This window comes from Pseudomicrostroma glucosiphilum (genome assembly GCF_003144135.1).
Source record: "Pseudomicrostroma glucosiphilum strain MCA 4718 unplaced genomic scaffold BCV69scaffold_1, whole genome shotgun sequence".
In the NCBI taxonomy this organism is placed as follows: domain Eukaryota; kingdom Fungi; phylum Basidiomycota; class Exobasidiomycetes; order Microstromatales; family Microstromataceae; genus Microstroma; species Microstroma glucosiphilum.
In genome coordinates, this window is record NW_020289913.1 from 1,338,155 (window position 1) to 1,355,762 (window position 17,608).

At 56.2% G+C, this 17,608-nt stretch overlaps 8 protein-coding genes across 8 annotated transcripts; 4 read left to right on the forward strand and 4 right to left on the reverse strand.

The window, feature by feature from the left end:
• Positions 1-395: 395 nt before the first annotated feature.
• BCV69DRAFT_296323 (hypothetical protein) lies at positions 396-986 on the reverse strand (the record flags this gene model as incomplete). Its single annotated transcript, XM_025493998.1, has 3 exons — positions 396-467; positions 557-624; positions 953-986. The coding sequence occupies 3 exons, from the start codon at positions 984-986 to the stop codon at positions 396-398; spliced, it is 174 nt and encodes a 57-aa protein (XP_025351180.1).
• A 1,085-nt stretch (positions 987-2,071) lies between these two features.
• BCV69DRAFT_265444 (hypothetical protein) lies at positions 2,072-4,560 on the forward strand. Its single transcript, XM_025490782.1, has 2 exons — positions 2,072-3,279; positions 3,359-4,560. The coding sequence occupies exons 1-2, from the start codon at positions 2,222-2,224 to the stop codon at positions 4,293-4,295; spliced, it is 1,995 nt and encodes a 664-aa protein (XP_025351181.1). The 5' UTR covers positions 2,072-2,221; the 3' UTR covers positions 4,296-4,560.
• Positions 4,561-4,850: 290 nt separating this feature from the next.
• Positions 4,851-6,370, reverse strand: BCV69DRAFT_279927 (family A G protein-coupled receptor-like protein). The gene is made up of 4 exons (XM_025491421.1): positions 6,244-6,370; positions 5,881-6,153; positions 5,467-5,791; positions 4,851-5,365 (listed from the first exon to the last, which is right to left on the reverse strand). Exons 1-4 carry the CDS (start codon positions 6,336-6,338, stop codon positions 5,180-5,182), a joined length of 879 nt encoding a protein of 292 aa, XP_025351182.1. The 5' UTR covers positions 6,339-6,370; the 3' UTR covers positions 4,851-5,179.
• A 725-nt stretch (positions 6,371-7,095) lies between these two features.
• BCV69DRAFT_265448 (hypothetical protein) lies at positions 7,096-10,398 on the forward strand (the record flags this gene model as incomplete). Its single annotated transcript, XM_025490783.1, has 1 exon — positions 7,096-10,398. One exon carries the CDS (start codon positions 7,096-7,098, stop codon positions 10,396-10,398), a length of 3,303 nt encoding a protein of 1,100 aa, XP_025351183.1.
• A 151-nt stretch (positions 10,399-10,549) lies between these two features.
• Positions 10,550-11,784, reverse strand: BCV69DRAFT_286101 (N-terminal nucleophile aminohydrolase; the record flags this gene model as incomplete). Its single annotated transcript, XM_025493513.1, has 5 exons — positions 10,550-11,061; positions 11,161-11,292; positions 11,381-11,462; positions 11,551-11,678; positions 11,751-11,784. 5 exons carry the CDS (start codon positions 11,782-11,784, stop codon positions 10,550-10,552), a joined length of 888 nt encoding a protein of 295 aa, XP_025351184.1.
• A 362-nt stretch (positions 11,785-12,146) lies between these two features.
• BCV69DRAFT_296328 (putative SIK1-involved in pre-rRNA processing) lies at positions 12,147-13,932 on the forward strand (the record flags this gene model as incomplete). Its single annotated transcript, XM_025493999.1, has 2 exons — positions 12,147-12,357; positions 12,452-13,932. 2 exons carry the CDS (start codon positions 12,147-12,149, stop codon positions 13,930-13,932), a joined length of 1,692 nt encoding a protein of 563 aa, XP_025351185.1.
• Positions 13,933-14,370: 438 nt separating this feature from the next.
• BCV69DRAFT_244371 (hypothetical protein) lies at positions 14,371-15,081 on the reverse strand (the record flags this gene model as incomplete). Its single annotated transcript, XM_025490106.1, has 2 exons — positions 14,371-14,679; positions 14,752-15,081. 2 exons carry the CDS (start codon positions 15,079-15,081, stop codon positions 14,371-14,373), a joined length of 639 nt encoding a protein of 212 aa, XP_025351186.1.
• Positions 15,082-15,228: 147 nt separating this feature from the next.
• Positions 15,229-17,488, forward strand: BCV69DRAFT_279931 (hypothetical protein). Its single transcript, XM_025491422.1, has one exon. It carries the CDS (start codon positions 15,340-15,342, stop codon positions 17,452-17,454), a length of 2,115 nt encoding a protein of 704 aa, XP_025351187.1. The 5' UTR covers positions 15,229-15,339; the 3' UTR covers positions 17,455-17,488.
• The last annotated feature ends 120 nt before the right edge of the window (positions 17,489-17,608 follow it).

The window sequence follows — 17,608 nt, forward strand, 5'->3', positions numbered from 1 at the left end:
GCCCTCGGCAGGCAAAGGACGGCCAGGTGAGGGGGAGCATCGAAAACAATGCCACACTTGCACGACCATTAGACCGAGCAAAGAGCTTGGAGATGCACACAAGGAGTGCTGGTCTGAAGATACGATAGCATGTAATGGCTCCAGGGCAGATATCAATCGATCTCGGACACACGGGCTAAGGCAAGTCAAGCGACCCCGCAACAAGGAGCTGGACTCTGAACCTTTCTTCACACTTGTTTGTTCGCAGAGGGTCTGACACCATTTGTGTATAGAAGGAGACAACTATCCTTGATGGAGACATTCCATCGCCAAGCCTATTTATTCGTCTATTGTTCCGACGCTGACGCTCAGATGCGCTTCAGTCGCTTGACCGGCCGCACCTCCTCCGCCACGACCTATTTCTGAACCCTGCCGATCAACTGAGCAGAGATGTACTTCTCGCCGTTGATGTGGTAGAAGATGTCGACCTGTGAATGCAAGGCAGAGGTGAGGGGGATGCGTGAGCAATCATGCCACATGGAGAATTGACGCCTTGGATCAATGAAGCTCGACTCACGTGTCCACCGGTCTTGGTCTCGATCTTGTCGATCTTGCCAGTCTGGACATCACCTCCAAAGGGTCGGACTGTAGGTCAGAGAGGAAAAGGCAAGTCAGCGCTTGTGCACAATGATTGCTGCATTGAACGTGATCTTGTGCATAGTCTGCGGCCTCTTTCGATGCTGCCAGCACTTCATCGGGTAGCGTCGCATGATCGCGGAGAGTCTACGGAGGAGGACAAGCCCTTATGGAGTTCTTTTCTGGCTGAGCCCCTGATCTCGTTGCGCTGTCCATGGCCCGAAGGTATGAGGCTTGTCGAAGATGAGGATCTCGAACATCCCCCCAATCTGTCAAGATCTCTCGGAGATAGCCGTGGGCAGAGGGCAGACGGAGCTTGCGCAGACTGTATACTCACACTCAACGACATCGCCTTCAGTGTAGAGGACCATTGTGAATGAAGTGTTTGAGGGTGTTGGGAGAGGTGTTGGTGGTGAGTTGTGAGTAGACTATCAAGAAGGTACCGAAGCTGGGCAGAAAGGAAGAGCCCCACTGCCCGGCGTGGGAGATGATCGATGGGCGCCCAGCACGAGGGCGAGGAACCCAATGCGCGTGCCTCCGTGCAATGACGTCCGAGAGATTCAAGGCTACAGGCACAGGCGCCGACCCGTCGAGATCGGAACGGAACCCTTTCCAGGGGCATGCGCTCGGCCCATTTCAGCCGTGCCTGGGAGAAGTATTGTCGGCCCATCACCTTTTCCGATTGCGGTGGTGACTCCATGACTTCCTTGTGTGAAAATGATGATCTACCAGAGCCTTCTTGCGCCTCCAGTCAATGTTCTAGTCGTGGCTCCAGTTGCGGATCCAGTCACCTCTCCAGTAGCTCTTCTACTTCAAGCCACCATGTGAGGATCGCTGACTACCGCCGAATCAACCTTCGGACGGCGGGTATCTTCATCAATGAACTGGATATATATCTCGTTAGAGTGTGGGGCGGTAACGTGGACACACCGACGAGGATGATGTAGTTACAGTTGCTCCTACGAAGAGTACTGCGTTGGATCTTGGAGACTTGGCGACCCACTATCTTAGGCATGTTGGACACGATCAAGGCCGATATAGCAAGCAGCGCAGCACATTAGTTGGACTAGCGTTCGGCGGGATCTTTTCCTTTGAGTCTCCTTGTGTTGTTGTAAGGCGTCAAGAGGCGGCACAGTCTTGTTGGCGACTCGAGAATTACGGTAGCTATCACCACTGCTACAAGTACTTCCTTTCCCTCGGTAAAGAAGAGATACCTGCATGTGAAGAGACACAGCATTCCGGAAGCTCATTCATGTACCAGGTTGGTATCTCACATTTATGTCATGTGTCATAAAGTCTACCGTCACTAGCACCATTCCCTTTGTCTGTACCGCCTGCCTGGGCCGTCAGAGCGCTAGGCTGACTTTCACACACGGAAAGGAAGCCTGGGCGAACGGAAAGCGGGAAATGATGTCAATTCCAGGCCAAGCTTCGTGTGTTTAGACATCATTTCTCGCCCCAACATCCTTTCCTTCCCTCCATATCTCGCTCCCCTAGTCCAGAATCGCTACTCTACCCACATTCGTTGCTTCACTTCATTGCATAGTAGCTAATCCTCTGCCTCGTGTGCGGAACGCACCACAACTTTTGCACCGTCTTGGCCACCATGGCACACTCTCCCCTACGCCTGCCCGCCTTCAAGTCGGGCAATGGCTCACTCATCCCATTCGATTACTCCGATACCTTTGTACGCCTAGCAATCCTGAGCATCCGGTCGCTGCCGGTGGTGTGTTGGCTCTATCTTGCTGCTTACCTCTTCATACCCAGCTCTACCGTTGTTGCCACGCTGCCCTCGGCTCTCAGGACCAAATGGCTCAGGCTCATGGCCAGGTACGTCTGGTTCCCTTGGTCTGTCATCGAAGTCGTCTTCTCGCTGTACCACGCCTATCTAGTAAGGAAGGTACAAGGTCCTGGCCCTCAGCCCATCTACAGCCGCCGTTTCCTACGCAAAGTCTTTGCACGAGCACTCAAGAGCGGACTAGGACTTGACAACTTGGTCAAGGCGGACGAGACGCACAGGCAGCAGGTAGAGCAAGACAACATCAAAGAAGCCACAAATTCAAAGCTGGAGGGTACCAGACCGGAAGGCAACGAGAAGAGCCACTCGAAAGCGACTCAGGCCAACAATGGGTCCGATGGAGACGACCCCGAGCCATGGTTCAAAGCCAATGCTCTTACCCCCGACGACCCGAGAGCTCGCAAATTTCAAAGGGAGCAGGCAAAGTGGTTCCACCTCGACCCACAATACAAGAAGGAATCTCACAAGCATATCACAAGGAGGGACGTCAGTCACTGGCTGGCCTGGAGTCTCTTCAATTCGCATCTAGAGGACATTGAGGCGGAGCACTCTGACATCTCCAAGAAGGCTCGGGCAGGCGACGAGCTTCCCCAGATCGCAAATGAGACTCATGGCACTGCTGCTGACGAGGCGGATGAAGAGGACCCCAACTTGCGCAAAGTCTACGCCGAGCCTGGAGAATGGTCCAATGCCGAAGGCGGTACGAGACTAGACTTCCTCCGTAAAGCAAGGAGGATGCTCGAAGCTAGACAAGGGCAAAGATACCCGCTGAAGAGGGATGGTGAACCCGGCCCGGAGGAAGAATTGGACGGAGAAGGGGGCTCGAAAGATCAGCCGTTGACTGGTAGCATGAGGTTGACCATTGAGTGAGTAGTCGTAGCGCCCACCTATCTTGCCCAGACGAGTTCACTAATGCTAAACAGCACTCCCCACCCTCTCCTCTAGCCCCGTTGTCGTGGAGGCCAGGCCTTTCTTGGTCTACTGCATCACTCAGAGCTTGTCTCGCTTCACGCTCTATCGTGCCACTCGTCACAAAGGCTTTGAGCTTCGAACCTCAGGCAGGTTGTCCTACCTCGTCAGCATCCCATCATCCTGGTCGCCTGAGAAGGCGGCTGACCCCGCCAGCAAGGGCAGATACCGCCCCACGATTTTCCTACACGGTCTCGGCATCGGCTTGGCTCAATACCACGCTCTGATCGACGAGCTCGCCGGGTCCGCTCTCTCCGAGACACACCCCATCATGATACCCATCCAGCCTCACATCTCCCAGAACATCTTTTCCCCGCACTTCCTCAAGCCGATTGGACACCACGAGATGATCATCTGTCTCCGCAAGGCAATGAAGACTCTCCGCTTCGACGGCGATGTGCAAGTGCTAAGCCACTCCATGGGCACAATTGTTCACGCCTGGCTCCTCAAGTCCCTCGGCAATCGCATCGCCCGCTCTTGCTTCGTAGACCCCATCCCCTTCCGACTCTTCATCCCCGACGTCTGCGGGAACTTCCTCTACTTCAAAGCAGACAATTCCATCAAGCGTCTCTTGCGATTCTTTGTCGGAAGAGAAATTGGGACTGCTAACACTCTATCGAGGTACTTTGATTGGTCCTCCAACATCCTCTGGCCCGAAGATGAGATTCCCAACTTGACCTCTCCGCAACACACTCGCTTCTTCCTAGCAGGGCAGGACGTGATCCTCAATTGTCAAGAGACGAGGGAATACTTGCTCGAATATGGAGTCAAGGAAGAAGTGACTAGCGCAGAGGGCAAGAGGGAGAGGGGTGGAATGGTCGTGGATTGGAAGGCGGCGCATGGGGAGTTGCTCATGAAGGATGGAAGGGGAATGAAGATGATCATGAAGTGGTTGCAGGAGGAAGATGAGTGAAAGCGAACAAAGAAAGGAAAAAACGAGACGGGGATCACCCTATCCCCACAGCGCTAGCGCTAGCGCTAGCACTACCACGCAATGGCAGGTAGCTAGCCTCCCTTGCAAAAGCTCAGCTAGAATATACCCGGTGGTGCGCAGACCTCCTGTTGCCTAGACTAGACTAGACTAGACTACACTAGACCACCCTATCATCTATAGACCCAGCACCAGATCAATGTACATACCCATATCCCCACATACTCTGCACTTTACACCTCTCTTCCGTACAACTGCCTGCCGTAGCGTAGAAAGTGCTGTGCAGTGTGTCTGCCTCTGTATTGTCACTGACCCCGCTAGAAAGAGTTCTCTGACTCTCTCTCTCTCTCGCACGTCCCTCGCTGATAGTCTAACGTATAACCAGAACTCTAACGCACGGACACTGTGAATTTGACGGAAGACGCAGTACGCAGAGAGCACACACGTTCTCTCGACAGACACGTCGACTTCAATTTCAACTTCATAAAGGGGATCATATTGGAGGATTTGGGGTTGAGGTTCATTTCGTTGACAGTCTCCTGTTTCTTCTTTCTCTCGCTTGCGCTTCCAAGGTTGCAACAACGCGGGAGGCCGTGCGAGGACTGGGGATTGATGTGGAGGAAAGAGATGCCACAAGGGCGGGGCAGGGAAGAAGAGGCAAGAAGAGAGCAGATGGAGGAGAAGCTGGGGAGGGTTGGAGGTGAGAGATAAGAGGGGATAGAGAGGGAGAGAAAGGGAGAGCTTCGTTGACTTGCTACGGCCACGGCCTACAGCTCCCAAGTTCTCGCAGGGAGAGAGTGCCGTGAGGTCTCGATGCAGTCCTGTCAGCTCTGCTGGTGAGGGATGATCGTTGAGGGGCGAGCGCTTCAAGCGTCCTCAGATCGGGCCTCCTGGGACAGAGAGCCGTAGTTGCTTCCAACGGGGGTGGCCAGAGACTCGGGGAGGATGACGTGTCCCTCCTCGGGGGTGCCGAAGATGACCCAAGCTCCCCAGATGGGCTTGGCAATGACGTCGAGGATGGCAAAGGCCAAGACCTCCTGGTCGGCAGTGAACTATCGATAGGGGAAAGGAAACGCGTCGAGGACAAGAGAGGTGTCAGTACGAATTGATGCGCAGCAACAGGATGTACACACTCCTCCGTGCATCGACTCACCTTGCCAGTTCCCTCGCTGAAGGCCCATACGACGGGGTAGAGGGACCACACGACGAGGAGAGCAAGAGATACCTGGTTGAAGAGGTTTCCAACCTTGGGGGATCGAAGGAACGCGTAGGAGCGAGCCGACGTGACGAGTACGTAGAAGACGAAGAGCATGGCGAGGCAAGAGATGCCGTAGAAGCCCCACCTGTACTTGAGGGATGGGTGCAGACCAGCAATGAGACCGGTGACGACCATCATGATGTCAGCAATGACGACGATGATGATCTCTCCTACTGGCAGGCCAGCGAGGAGAGTGATGTCGAGGAGCAGCAGAGGAGTTCTGTGGATGGTGAGTGGGTGTGGTGAAGTGGTCAGCGCTATTTGTTCCTGACTAAAACGCGTAGGCGTGTGCGTGCTCAATAGACTTACGTGAAGAGCCAGTCGAGGTACCGGGCGTAGTATACCTCACGGACGGAGCTCCAGCTGTGTGGGTCAGCATTGACGATGGTCTTTCCAAGGCCACTGGCCATGACAAAGTAGGAGACGGCGGCAATGGCATTGATAAGGAGGGTGGTGACGTAGAGGGTTCGGTATCGGTAGGAGACCTTCTGGGACAGGGCAGTGAAGCCGAGGAAGCCGGCAGTCATGATACCGAACACGACCCATAGGTACGTCTCACCGGCCTTGGTGATGGACTCTGGGCTGTGAAGGTGGGAAAGGTGGAAGGGTGGGAGGCAGCGTTGAGTGAGATGGGTAAGCGTGGGAGTGGGAGGGTGGTGATTGCTTACTCACTGGTGCAGGTCAGGGTCGATGGGCTCGGGGATGCCGATGCCTCCATCGTGCTTCTTTGCGACGGCGTATGCGAACTGGTCGAAGTAAGTGTTCATCTTTGCAGAGATGGCTGGGGGGAGGTGCGACTTGGAAGGATGAGTCGATGGGAAGGGATGGTAAGGACGAAGAGGGACGACGCTGTGCAAATGGGAAGGAGTGGGCGAGCGGGGGGGGGCGATGGCCAGGGTAGGGTGAGGCCAGCGAAGGGGCCCTTGAGTAGAGCAAGGGGAACAGAGGATGTGTCCAGAGGCAGCCGAGGCGTGGGGAGCTGGGCGCATGGAACCCACGGTCAAGGCGGGGGAGCAGTGTGGACACGCAGCGCGGCAGCCGTGCACTCAGCAGCTGACGTCAATCGAAGGACCCTTGTGATCTCTGCAGCAACACACGGACCATCCCCCCGCCCAGCGCCACGCCCCGCGCCTAACCGAGCCATGCCAGCTGAAAAGTCGGGTCGGAGCCACACTGGGGCACTACCACCCTTTCTTCCTCCTCGCCATCAGCCACGATTAGCCGATAGTCAGCGGAAGAGTAAGAGCCATTCTGCAAGCTGTCAGCATATGAAAGGGCAAAGGTGCAGCTGAGTCCTCTCGATCTGGGCTCGGCCAGTGCAGTAGGATCCATGACAGTCATCGGAAACAGAGGCGATCGTTGGCCCACGAGGCGCGGCGCGGCTCAACTCCCGGGCCATCTTTTGCCTTGCGCCTGTAGAAAAATTTGGCCCTTTCCTTGCACGACGCGGAGAGACGCAGTCCTTCCTCGAGCCTCACTTCACACACCTCCTTTGCCCCTCATCAACCTCCCGCCTATACCACCATGCCTCCCAAGAGATATTTCGAGGAGCAAGGGGAAAAGGCAGCAGATGCAGAGGCCGCTGGCTCCTCATCTGCAGCCCGCCAAAATACGACTCTCTTCGTCTCACGCTTGCCATTCACGGCCACTTCAGTCGACCTGCAGACCCTCTTCTCCGATGTAGGACCACTCAAGAGAGCCTTCGTAGTGACAGACCAGGAGACCAAAAAGTCAAAGGGCGTCGGATACGTTACCTTTGCCGTAGCGGAAGATGCAGAGAGGGCTCTGACCGAGCTGCAAGGCAAGAAACTCGACGGCAAGAGAGCCATTGCCGTCTCATGGGCAGATGACAAGCCCACCAGGAAGGAGCGGGCTGAAGGAGCAGGCGCTCCACCAGTCAAGAGGCCTCGCGTTGCAGTTCCCGCCGGGCAAAGAGTTCCTGCTACCCCTCGAGATCCATCCTCCTCATCCTCCGCATCCAAGGATCCAGACGCTGTGCGGACATTGATCCTCTCTGGTCTTCAGGCATGCACGCCGCCAGCAGACGCAAAGACCTTATACAAGCGAGCGAGGAAGATTGGCGATGTAGACAATGTCATCTACCCAGGTCCATCACCTCAAGGTGGACCCAAGCCCGATCCCGACGTCGCACATGTCATCTTCCGTACACCCAACCATGCAGCAACTGCTGTTACAAAGCTTCACGCACATACCTTCAAGGGCGCTCTGCTCTCCGCTGTACTCAAGCGACGAGCGGACGGTGTAGCCAAGCTCAATGCAAGGATGAGGCCAGAGACCAGAGAAAGGATGGAGAAGAGGCGCAAAGAGGTGGAAGAAGCCTCAAAGGGCGCTGATGGCTCCATTGCCCACCTACCAGCCGTGGATAGCATCCCTGTCGCAGGAATCAGTCAGGAGAGTCGGTTGATCATCAGGAACTTGCCTTGGGACGTCACCACTTCGGACCTGCGGGCCGTCTTCCTACCATTCGGACCCATCTACAAGATTGACATTCCACAAGCTTTGCCAAAGACAGGCCAGCAGCCATCAAAGCCGGCCGCCGTCCAGGTTGAGACCCTCGAAGACACGATCAAGGTCGAAGATGGCGCGGAGGAGAAGGACAGTGAAGAGGGAGACGAGAGCGAGGAGGAGGACAGCAACAGCCATGATGACGAGACAGGGAGCGACAGTAGCGACTCATCCTCCGAGGATGATGAGCACAGCGTTGCCAGCAGCCCTGAGGAGTCAGATACCTTGCCAAAGTCTACGCCAAGCGCTGCTCCTGCTGCTCCTGCTGCCGCGAAGACCAAAGGTCGAGGCTTCGGCTTTGTCTGGCTCGTATCACGCTCGGATGCTGCTCGCGCTCTAGAAGGTGTCAATGGCAAGCCCATCCGCCATGGCGAAGCCGAAAAGATTGCCGCCAAGACGGCCAAGGGGTCCAAAGGAAGGCTCATGGCCAAGGAGAAGCTCAAGGAGGTCAGAGAATCCGCTCAACCAGAGCGCATTGTTGCTGTTGACTGGGCGTTGACCAAGGATGAATGGAAGAAGAAGGAAGAGGAGACGGATGGCGAAGAGACGGAGGCTGACGGTGATGCTGACGACGATGACCTCGAGGATGGATCGGACGACGATGCCGGATCTGAGGAAGACGAGGAAGAGGACGTCAAGCCTGCCCTTCCCACTCCTTCTGAAGGCACGACACTCTTCGTCCGCAATCTGCCTTTCGAAGCTACCGAGCCTGAGCTCCTCACTCTCTTCAAGCAATTTGGCGCCGTCCGCTACGCACGCATCACAATGGATCGATCTACCAACCCACCGCGCAGCAAAGGAACAGGCTTCGTATGCTTCTGGACCAAGGAGGCCGCTGTGGAAGCCCTGCAAAGAGCCAGGGACGTTGAGCAAGAGGCGGGGAGCGGCATCACCGCTCCACCTCTCAAGGCGGGCCAGAACCCCTTCAGCATGACCTCGGTCCTGACCGTGGACCCTTCTGCACCACTGACTGCCTCTTTTAACATTCGCGGACGCATCCTGAACGTCATTCCTGCTGTGGAGAGGGAAAAGGCAGACTCACTCACAGCAGCGGGTATCAAGGCTCGTCAGAAGCAAGACAAGCGCAACACCCATCTCATGAGAGAAGGTGTGCCTCTGCCCAATACCCCCATGGCGGAGCAGCTTGCTTCCAACCCCAATGAGATTGAAAAGCGTCTAGGCTCCTTCAGTCAAAGGCGCTCACAGCTGTCCATCAATCCTTCCCTGTACATCTCCAAGACGCGTCTTTCGATCCGCCAACTTCCCCTCTTCTGCACCGACAGGATGCTCAAGCGGCTGGCCATTCACGCCATCAAAGCCTTCAAGGCCGAAGTAGCCGAGGGCAAGCGTCAGGATCTAGATGTCGATGAGCTAGCCGATCGCACCTTTTCCCTGGCGTCAAAGCCGCCCAAGAAGGGGGAGCGCTCCACCTCCGTCGTGCAGTCCAAGATCGTTCGCGCCATCGATCGACCGGACCCAATGACGGGTGTGGGCCGCTCAAAGGGATTCGGTTTCCTCGAAATGAGGAGTTTCGGAGAAGCACTGAGGGCATTGAGATGGTTGAATGCAAACAAGGACGTGCAGAAGTTGATGATTGAGTGGTACATTGAGGAGCTGGAGGATCTACGTAAGAAGCTCGAGGGAGAAATTGCCGAAAAGGACTCGAGCTCGGGCTCGGGTTTGGTGGACAAGGTCAAGAACAAACCTTCCAGCAGCACCCCCGGCTCCGGCTCTAGTGAGGATCTCCCCTCCCGCCTCAAGCGAGTCCTCTCCAAGCAAGCCGAGCTCAAAGAATCCGGTGCCCGTTCCGTGGACAAGGCAGAGCGTGGTGGTCTCCTCTTTGTCGAATTCAGCATCGAAAATGCCACCGTGGTAAAGGCACGACAAGATCGGGTGGAGCAAAATCGAAAGAATGCAGAGAGGAGGACACTTCGAGATGCCAATGGTGGTAGTGGTGGTGGTATGGAGTCTACTGCCGCACCTGCCTCATTCTCTGATGAGGGAGAGGAGGAAGATGGCGAGCCCGAGGCAGAAGAGGACGTCCGTGGCAAGCGGCTTCCAAAGCGGGCCAACTGGAACCAATCTACCAAGAAAAGGGGAAGCGAAGCAAAGAGCGCCGCCAGCGTTGGTAGCAATGGCGCAAAGGGCAGCAAGAGGGACGAAACTCGAGTGCGAAAAGTCAAGGAGCAGGCTTCGGATAAAGTTGGTAGGGAAGGAGGAGCAGCGGGAGACAAGTTGGGAAATAAATTGGGGAGCTTGATTGGGAGGAAGAGAAAGGATAGAAAGAAGGGGGCAAACTGAGTGTCTTCCTCTCTGTCGTCTCATCTGTCGTAGCTTTCCAAATCATTCAACCTGCCCTCACGCCATGATGTCGATTGATCGTAAAGGCTGATGGGATTGCTAGACCAGTCTCGTCTCCTTCCACTCCCCGTCATACCTGATTCGCTCCTCTTCAGTCCTTTTCAGCGATTGCGTCCAGGACATTGGAGATTTCCTCCTCGCTCAGAGTCCTGAACCTCCTCTCCTGCTGAGCCTCATCACTCTTGTCATCCCCATCTGCTCCCTTTGGTCCACCAATGATCCCCACTTCCACCTCTGTCGCCTTGAGGTCCTGCGCCAAGATTGTCGAAAGGGTCTGAATGGCTAATTGCAGGGCCTCGTCCTTGGTCATTTTGCGCGAGACGGCCTCTGCCTCTGCTGTAGCCGCGTCGGGCGAAGCGTCGACGAGCCCACTGCCGCTGGTGCCAGTCTCGGACTCTGCTGCAGCTGCAGTTGATGCCGAAGACGACTTCTTGAAATGCTTTTCCAGGTAGTTGATGGCTTCCGTCTGCTTCTGGCCGGCAGCAGTGGCCCTGAATCCGACGTAGTACCCTGCAGGGTCGATCTTGTACACCTGAGGACCTCGCTCTGGATCCGAGTCAATACCGACGAGAATCATGGAGATACCTAGGGGCCTCATGGCAGCTGCGAAAGGAGGAGGTCAGGGGAGGGGAAGGTAGTCTCAGCAATAGACTTCAGAAGGCTCACTTGACGGAGACCGAGACAGTCTCTACTCGGACTCACCTCGCTGAGTGTAGACCTGATTGATGTTGGCAATTCTCTTGGCGAGGAGGTCAGGTGTGATGGCATATCCATACTTGTACTTAAATTCAGCAGCCTCTGCCCGCGCACGTTGTACCTGAGACCGGGCATCGGCTGTGGAGAGAGGTAGGGGCGGCAGGGAGGAGACCATGTGAGCTTCTTGCCGGCTGAGGGCCGTACCACAGCTCTTCTGATGTCTCACCGATCCTTCCAGTCATGATGCATCCAATCTCCTGTGTCAGCTTGAAGATGTGCGTCACAGTTGATGGTTCCACCAGCTTGTCCTGAGCGGTCGGTGGAGGTTGGTACAGATGTCCTGGCGTGAGCGGGGAAGCGCATCTGATGGCCAATGGTCTGATCTGAGCTACTCACTGGAATCTTCCTTTGCGTTGCTACGACGGCACAGTCCTTTCCCCTGATCGCTACACTAGTCTGACCAGCCGAAGAGATGGCCTTGAAGGCGTACTCGACCTGGTACAGACGTCCATCGGGCGAGAAGACTGTAGCAAGGCATGGGCGGCAAGAAAGCGTCAGCGAGGAGCTTTACAATGAGCATGCTTGGGGCTACCCACCTGTGAGATATCTATCGTATGAGCTCCTCGACATGGTGAGCGATGTGAGGTGCGCTGTACGTCGAGTGTGATACGAAGCTGAGGATGAGAAGATCACGAAGGCAGGCTGTCTGGTGGACGTCGTCAGTGCCTGCCTTGCCTCGACGTCTGTGCGGTTCGTCGTCACCCCTCGGTGCAGGGCTGCACTTCCATGTCCGCCCAACGCGGCTCCGAGACGCGCGCTGCAGCTCGACACACTTGGCCCGCCGCCGCCGCCGCCCCTCCGCAAAAAACTCGGCGGGCAGCGTCGAGCAGAGCAATTCTTCTCACAGATCGCTCGTACATCCTCCGCCCGACCGCACCTCATACCACCCAACACCACACATCCCTCGAGCAGGGAAACCAACCTCCACCATCATGTCAGCTCCTACGCACGTCCTCTTCGAATGTGCCACAGGATGCGCCATCTTCCAGGTCACCCAGGTAGAGGAGATTGCAGGAAAGACGACGGCAGTGCAGGAGGCAGCGCTGGACATCGGAAACTTCGGCAGGATGGTCAAGCTCCTCTCCTTCAGCCCCTTCAGGAGCGCAGTGGATGCTCTGCAGAGCTGTCTCGACATCTCAGAAGGTGAGTAGGTTGTCACTTGAGTATCGCCAGCCTGGACGTAGCTGACATGCGGTACCATCTGTTCTTCCGCTTCCCTCTCTCCTCGCTTGTGCAGGTGTGCTCAATGACCACCTCAAGGCTCTCATTACTCAGGTTCTTTTGCCCTCGGGCAAGAAGAACAAGGGCCTGAACCTCGGTGTGTCTGAGCGAGGTCTTGCTGGAGCCATCGTCGGCGAGCTGGGCATCGGCTGCGACACTGGCTCCACCACACTCGAGCTGATTCGAGGTCTCCGACTGCACGCCGAGAAGCTCATCTCCAACATGCAGCAGGGCGATCTGTCCAAGGCTCAGCTCGGTCTTGGTCACTCGTACTCGCGATCGAAGGTCAAGTTCAACGTGAACCGATCTGACAACATGATCATCCAGGCTATTGCTCTCCTAGACACCCTGGACAAGGATGTCAACACCTTTGCTATGAGGGTCCGCGAATGGTATGGCTGGCACTTTCCTGAGCTGGTCAAGCTCGTGAATGACAACATGCTTTACGCCAAGCTTGCCAGCTTCATCCAGGCAAAGGAGAGGCTGACAGAGGACCACATCGAGGAGATCACTGATATCCTCGAGGGTGACGAGACTGTGGCTAGGAACATCTTCGATGCCGCACGCGCATCGATGGGTACCGAGATTGGAGAGATGGACATGCTGAACATTCAGACCTTCGCCGACCGTGTTGTACACTTGGCCGACTACCGTAAGAGGATGCACAAGTACCTGATCGAGAAGATGCACCTGGTAGCACCCAACCTCTCAGCACTGCTAGGCGAGATCATTGGCGCTCGTCTCATCTCCCACGCCGGATCGCTCACCAACTTGGCCAAGTACCCCGCCTCGACGGTGCAGATTCTCGGAGCAGAGAAGGCTCTCTTCCGAGCTCTCAAGACCAAGGGCAACACACCGAAGTACGGTCTTATCTACCATGCCTCGGCTATCGCCAGGGCAGCACCAAAGAACAAGGGTCGTATGTCGCGTTTCCTGGCCAACAAGATCTCAATTGCCTCTAGGATCGACTGCTTCTCTGACCAACCTTCATCGAAGTTCGGAGAGGTGATGAACGGACAAGTCGAGGAGAGGCTGGCCTTCTACGAGAGCGGCAAGCCCCCTTCGAAGAATGCCGATGCGATGAGCAAGGCATTGCGGTCCATTGAGGAGGCTGCAGGAGACCTGATGGACGTGGATGGAAAGGACGATGACAGTGATAGCGACGACAGCGATGACGACGATGAACCGGCGACTATGCCCGAGGCAGTAGGTGCATCCGACCCGGCATCGAAGAAGGACAAGAAGAAGGAGAAGGCTTCGAAGAAGGACAAGTCCTCGTCGAAGAAGGACAAGAAGAGCAAGTCCAAGGGAGGTGACAAGGATGTCAAGGATGAGGTGGCTAGGGCGGCAGAGAAGGCTGCTAGGAAAGAGGCAAAGAAGGCAGCAAAGAAGTCCGATGGCGGTGTGCCTGGCGATGAGAGTATTGCCAAGGACGCCGAGAGTGGGAAGAAGGACAAGAAGGAAAAGAAGAAGGAAAAGAAGAGCAAGTCGTCGTAGTATTGCGTCGTCATGTATGCCCTTCGTTCCCTTTACATGTTCATCCCTCTTCTGGCTTCCCTCCCTCTATCCTTTCATCTTGCTTCTGCCGTGGTTGTGCCTCCCTTCACCTTGTACTCTTAGCTCCTTACAATGCACGTGTCCTACATCTCCAAGCTTCCTCATCGCCTGATCAATTTCTCGCAATTGAAGACTCCAGACGTGCTGCATGAGACCGCACGCAATCTGATGCGCTCTGATGAAGCCGTCGGGTTGCTGTAGGGGGGATCGATCTCGTTCAAGAGAGTAAATAGAGTCACCGACAGACGGTTTGCTGCCTTCATTCTTGCGCCGAGAGGGGGCCCATGGATATCGAGAGGGGGCGTGTAGAAATATGAGAGCTGCACTAGCCACTCCTCCTCGTCGAGTTAGATTAGCTGGTAGGTCCCCGTCAGCTCCTCAACCGGCAACATTCTTGATAGCCGTGGCACTCTCCACGACTGCCCTCCTGCGCTCTTCGTTATCCACCGACTCGTCAATCTTGTACAACTTTGTGAGCTCCTTCCAATTCGTCCCTGCGCTGCCTTCCCCTGCATCTGCTCGATGCTCGAGAGAGGAGAGACCAGAGACATCGAGAGTACCTTGCACTAGATTGGTCATGCGGGAGAGGATCTCGGAGGGTTGGGGATTTGAAGAGGAGCAGATGTGAACGAGGAGGAGAGAGGTGGTCTTGGGCGAGAGACCAACTTCGCGTAGGGACGAGGAGATCTGTAGGAGCATACGACAGACACAGTCAGCAACAAGTAGGGGCACTTCGTCTGTAGGTCCACTTTCACTTACATTTCTGCCAGGGAAGAGGTTCCAGATCACCTCGCTATGAATCGTCTTTGTCTTTAATCCTCCACTGCCCGCCCCAATTGCTCCCTCTTCGCCCCTCTCCTTCCAAACCATGCTCTGCAACACCGCATTGAGTACCTGCTCTCTACTGACTACCATGCCCGCATCGATGAATGCAAAGTCTACCTTGATCTGATCCGGGTGGCCCGTGGGCAGAGAGGCGGCATTGATGATCTGAGAGAGGAGGGGCTGGGCGTTGCTGACAGAGTGGAAGAGGGCGAGGTGGACGGTATTGCTTTCTGGGTGGAAGTGGGGGAAGGTGTATGTCTCCATGGCTGTGAGAATTGGTGCCAGGAGATGTGCCTTGGTTCCTCTTATGAGTGCGACCTTGTAAGGATGAGAAGACACGCCAATGCTACCTGTCTCTACTTCTTCCTCCTCTGCGTCCCTCTGCTGCTTCCGCTGCCGCCAAGGGCCCTTCCGTCTGTTATTCTGGGTGTTGCTTGCCCGCGGATGCCATCCTCCTGATCCATTACCTTCAGCTTCGGGCTTCGGCCCTCCCTTCACCTTCTTCTTCAACATCAATCGACCATGCCATCCGACTCGTCCTACTCGCACTCACGCCGTCTCGTCACACCCAGCCATGCCCTCCCGCTCCTGGCTCCAGGTCCATCCTCCTACTTCCAGGACCCCTCCTCATCCGCCTCAGCGGGTATAGCTCCCTCACCATTCACGCTAGACCCGACATCATCCTATGCGCCCTCCTTCAAACACTCCACACGACTCACGGCCCTGCTGCTGTCATCATCGCAGGGCCACCATGAACCTATACCACTGACGATGAGTGGTAAAGGCGGCGGAGAGGGATACCGCTTCCCAGAGACGTACAACGATGCCGAATACACCAAGCGCATGCGCAATCTGAAGATGCAAGGTGTCCAAGGTGGAGAGGATCATCCCGCCGCGGTACAAGGGGGAGATGATCGCTGGGGTGGTGAAGAGCCCTGGGCTTGGTCACAGGAAGAGGTCCTCCTACAGCCACATCTCCTCTCCCAGCTTGCACAGAGCGAAGACCTCCTTCCCTCAGAGATCCATCCTGCCTACCCATTCGGACGCCCTTTTCCCACACGGCCTGCTACGCTTCATCCAAGAGCTTCGCTTCCAAAACGGGGAACAGTGGGAGGTACAGGCAGTACCTCGCGTCAGCTCATGGTGGAGGCCGCCCTCTGGAACGGACTCATCGAGGGAAACAACTTCGGCGAAGCAGGCGGGGCCGGTGGTGTTGGCTCGAGCGGGGACGATCCTACTGCTGCCTGTCCCGGAGGTGGGTCAGATGCTGCTCTCTCTCAACCTCTCCTGCGCCTACCTGCCTACCTACAGACTCGCTCTGCTCTCGGACCTGCCTCGACTGCCTCTTCTTCTAGCTGGCCATTTACAAGAGCAGGCCCTGGCAGGTCGGGATGGGACGCGATCCTCAATCCACGCTTTGACCATCTCAGTCGTGCCATAAAGAGCGACCAGGACGAGGATGGCTGGCTAGAAGCGGATCTGGAGAGTCTCTTCCCCAAGGGTAGGGAGAGGCACCCCACTCTACATGCCTCTCAGGCATTTCCAGTCGGTGATACTTCGACGAGCAACGGCAAATCAAAGCAGGCGCCTGCAGTCCTCCTCTCCTCATCCCTCGCTCCATTAGTAGAGGATCAGCTTTCCTCCCCACTCGGCAAAGCCTTCTCCGCTGCCGCTCAAGGCGAGACGGCAGCCATCGAAGCGCACCTCTCGGAGCTTGAAGCCCACCTCGTCGCCTCTCTCTCTGCACAGGAGAAAAAGGGAACCTCCCTTGCCGAAGAAGCACTACCGGAGGACCAACGCAACCCAGAGTATGCGGCTAGTGCGGACCTGAGAAGAATCATGAGCGATGCAGCTGGTGTTGGTGTTGGCGGCGGTGGTAGCGGAAGCAGCGGAAGCAATGGAGGCGTCGAGGGCAGTGGTGTAGCAGGAGGTGGCAAGAAGCTCAAGTCGACGAAAAAGGGCAGGGGTAGAAGCAGCAGTCAGACGGACCTTCTCGCCGCCTATGGCTTCGGATTTGGGTCAAGCTCTAGCTCTAGCCCAGCTCCAGGCAACAGCCATAATCACAATCACAATCACGGTCACGGTCACGGTCACGGTCAATCACTGGGACGAGGTCAAGGACAAGTGGACAGGTTCGGCTACCCATGCGATGAGCTTGCAACACTCGCCATTCGATCCGCCTCCACCTCTGCTATTGGAGCCGATTCCAACGCATCCGCATCCTCGTCATCCTCTGCCTCCTCTCCCTCTCCTTGGTCCGAGGCTGCACTCCAGGCCGAGGCAGGAGACGAAGAAGGAGAAGAAGATCAAGAGGTGGATGACCCCTCGGGCGGTGAAACAGAGACGGAGACTACCAATCGCAATCGAAATCGCAGTCGGGTTCAAGGATCAGTACAAGCTTCAAGACCGAGCGGAGGAGATGGCAGTACTCAGAGTCAGAGGCAAGGCGACGATGGTAGTGCAACGCAGAGGCAGAGGGAGAGTGCAACGCAGAGGGAGAGGCAGAGGGCGAGGGAGAGAGAGAGGGAGCCTTCTCAACCTCGCCGGGAAGCCCGTAGCGCTTGGGCTCGTATGCACGAGGAATTTTTGAGGACACGAACGGGAGATGGAGATGGAGATGGAGGTGGAGGGCACTAGGAAGTTGGAGTTGGAGTTGGGGAGAGAGGGAGGGAGGGAGAGAGGGAGGGAGGGAGGGAGGGAGGGAGAGAGGGAGGGAGAGAGGGAGGGAGAGAGGGAGGAAGCGGATAGTCTAGTCTAGTCTAGTCTAGGTCTAGTCTAGGGACGAACGGCG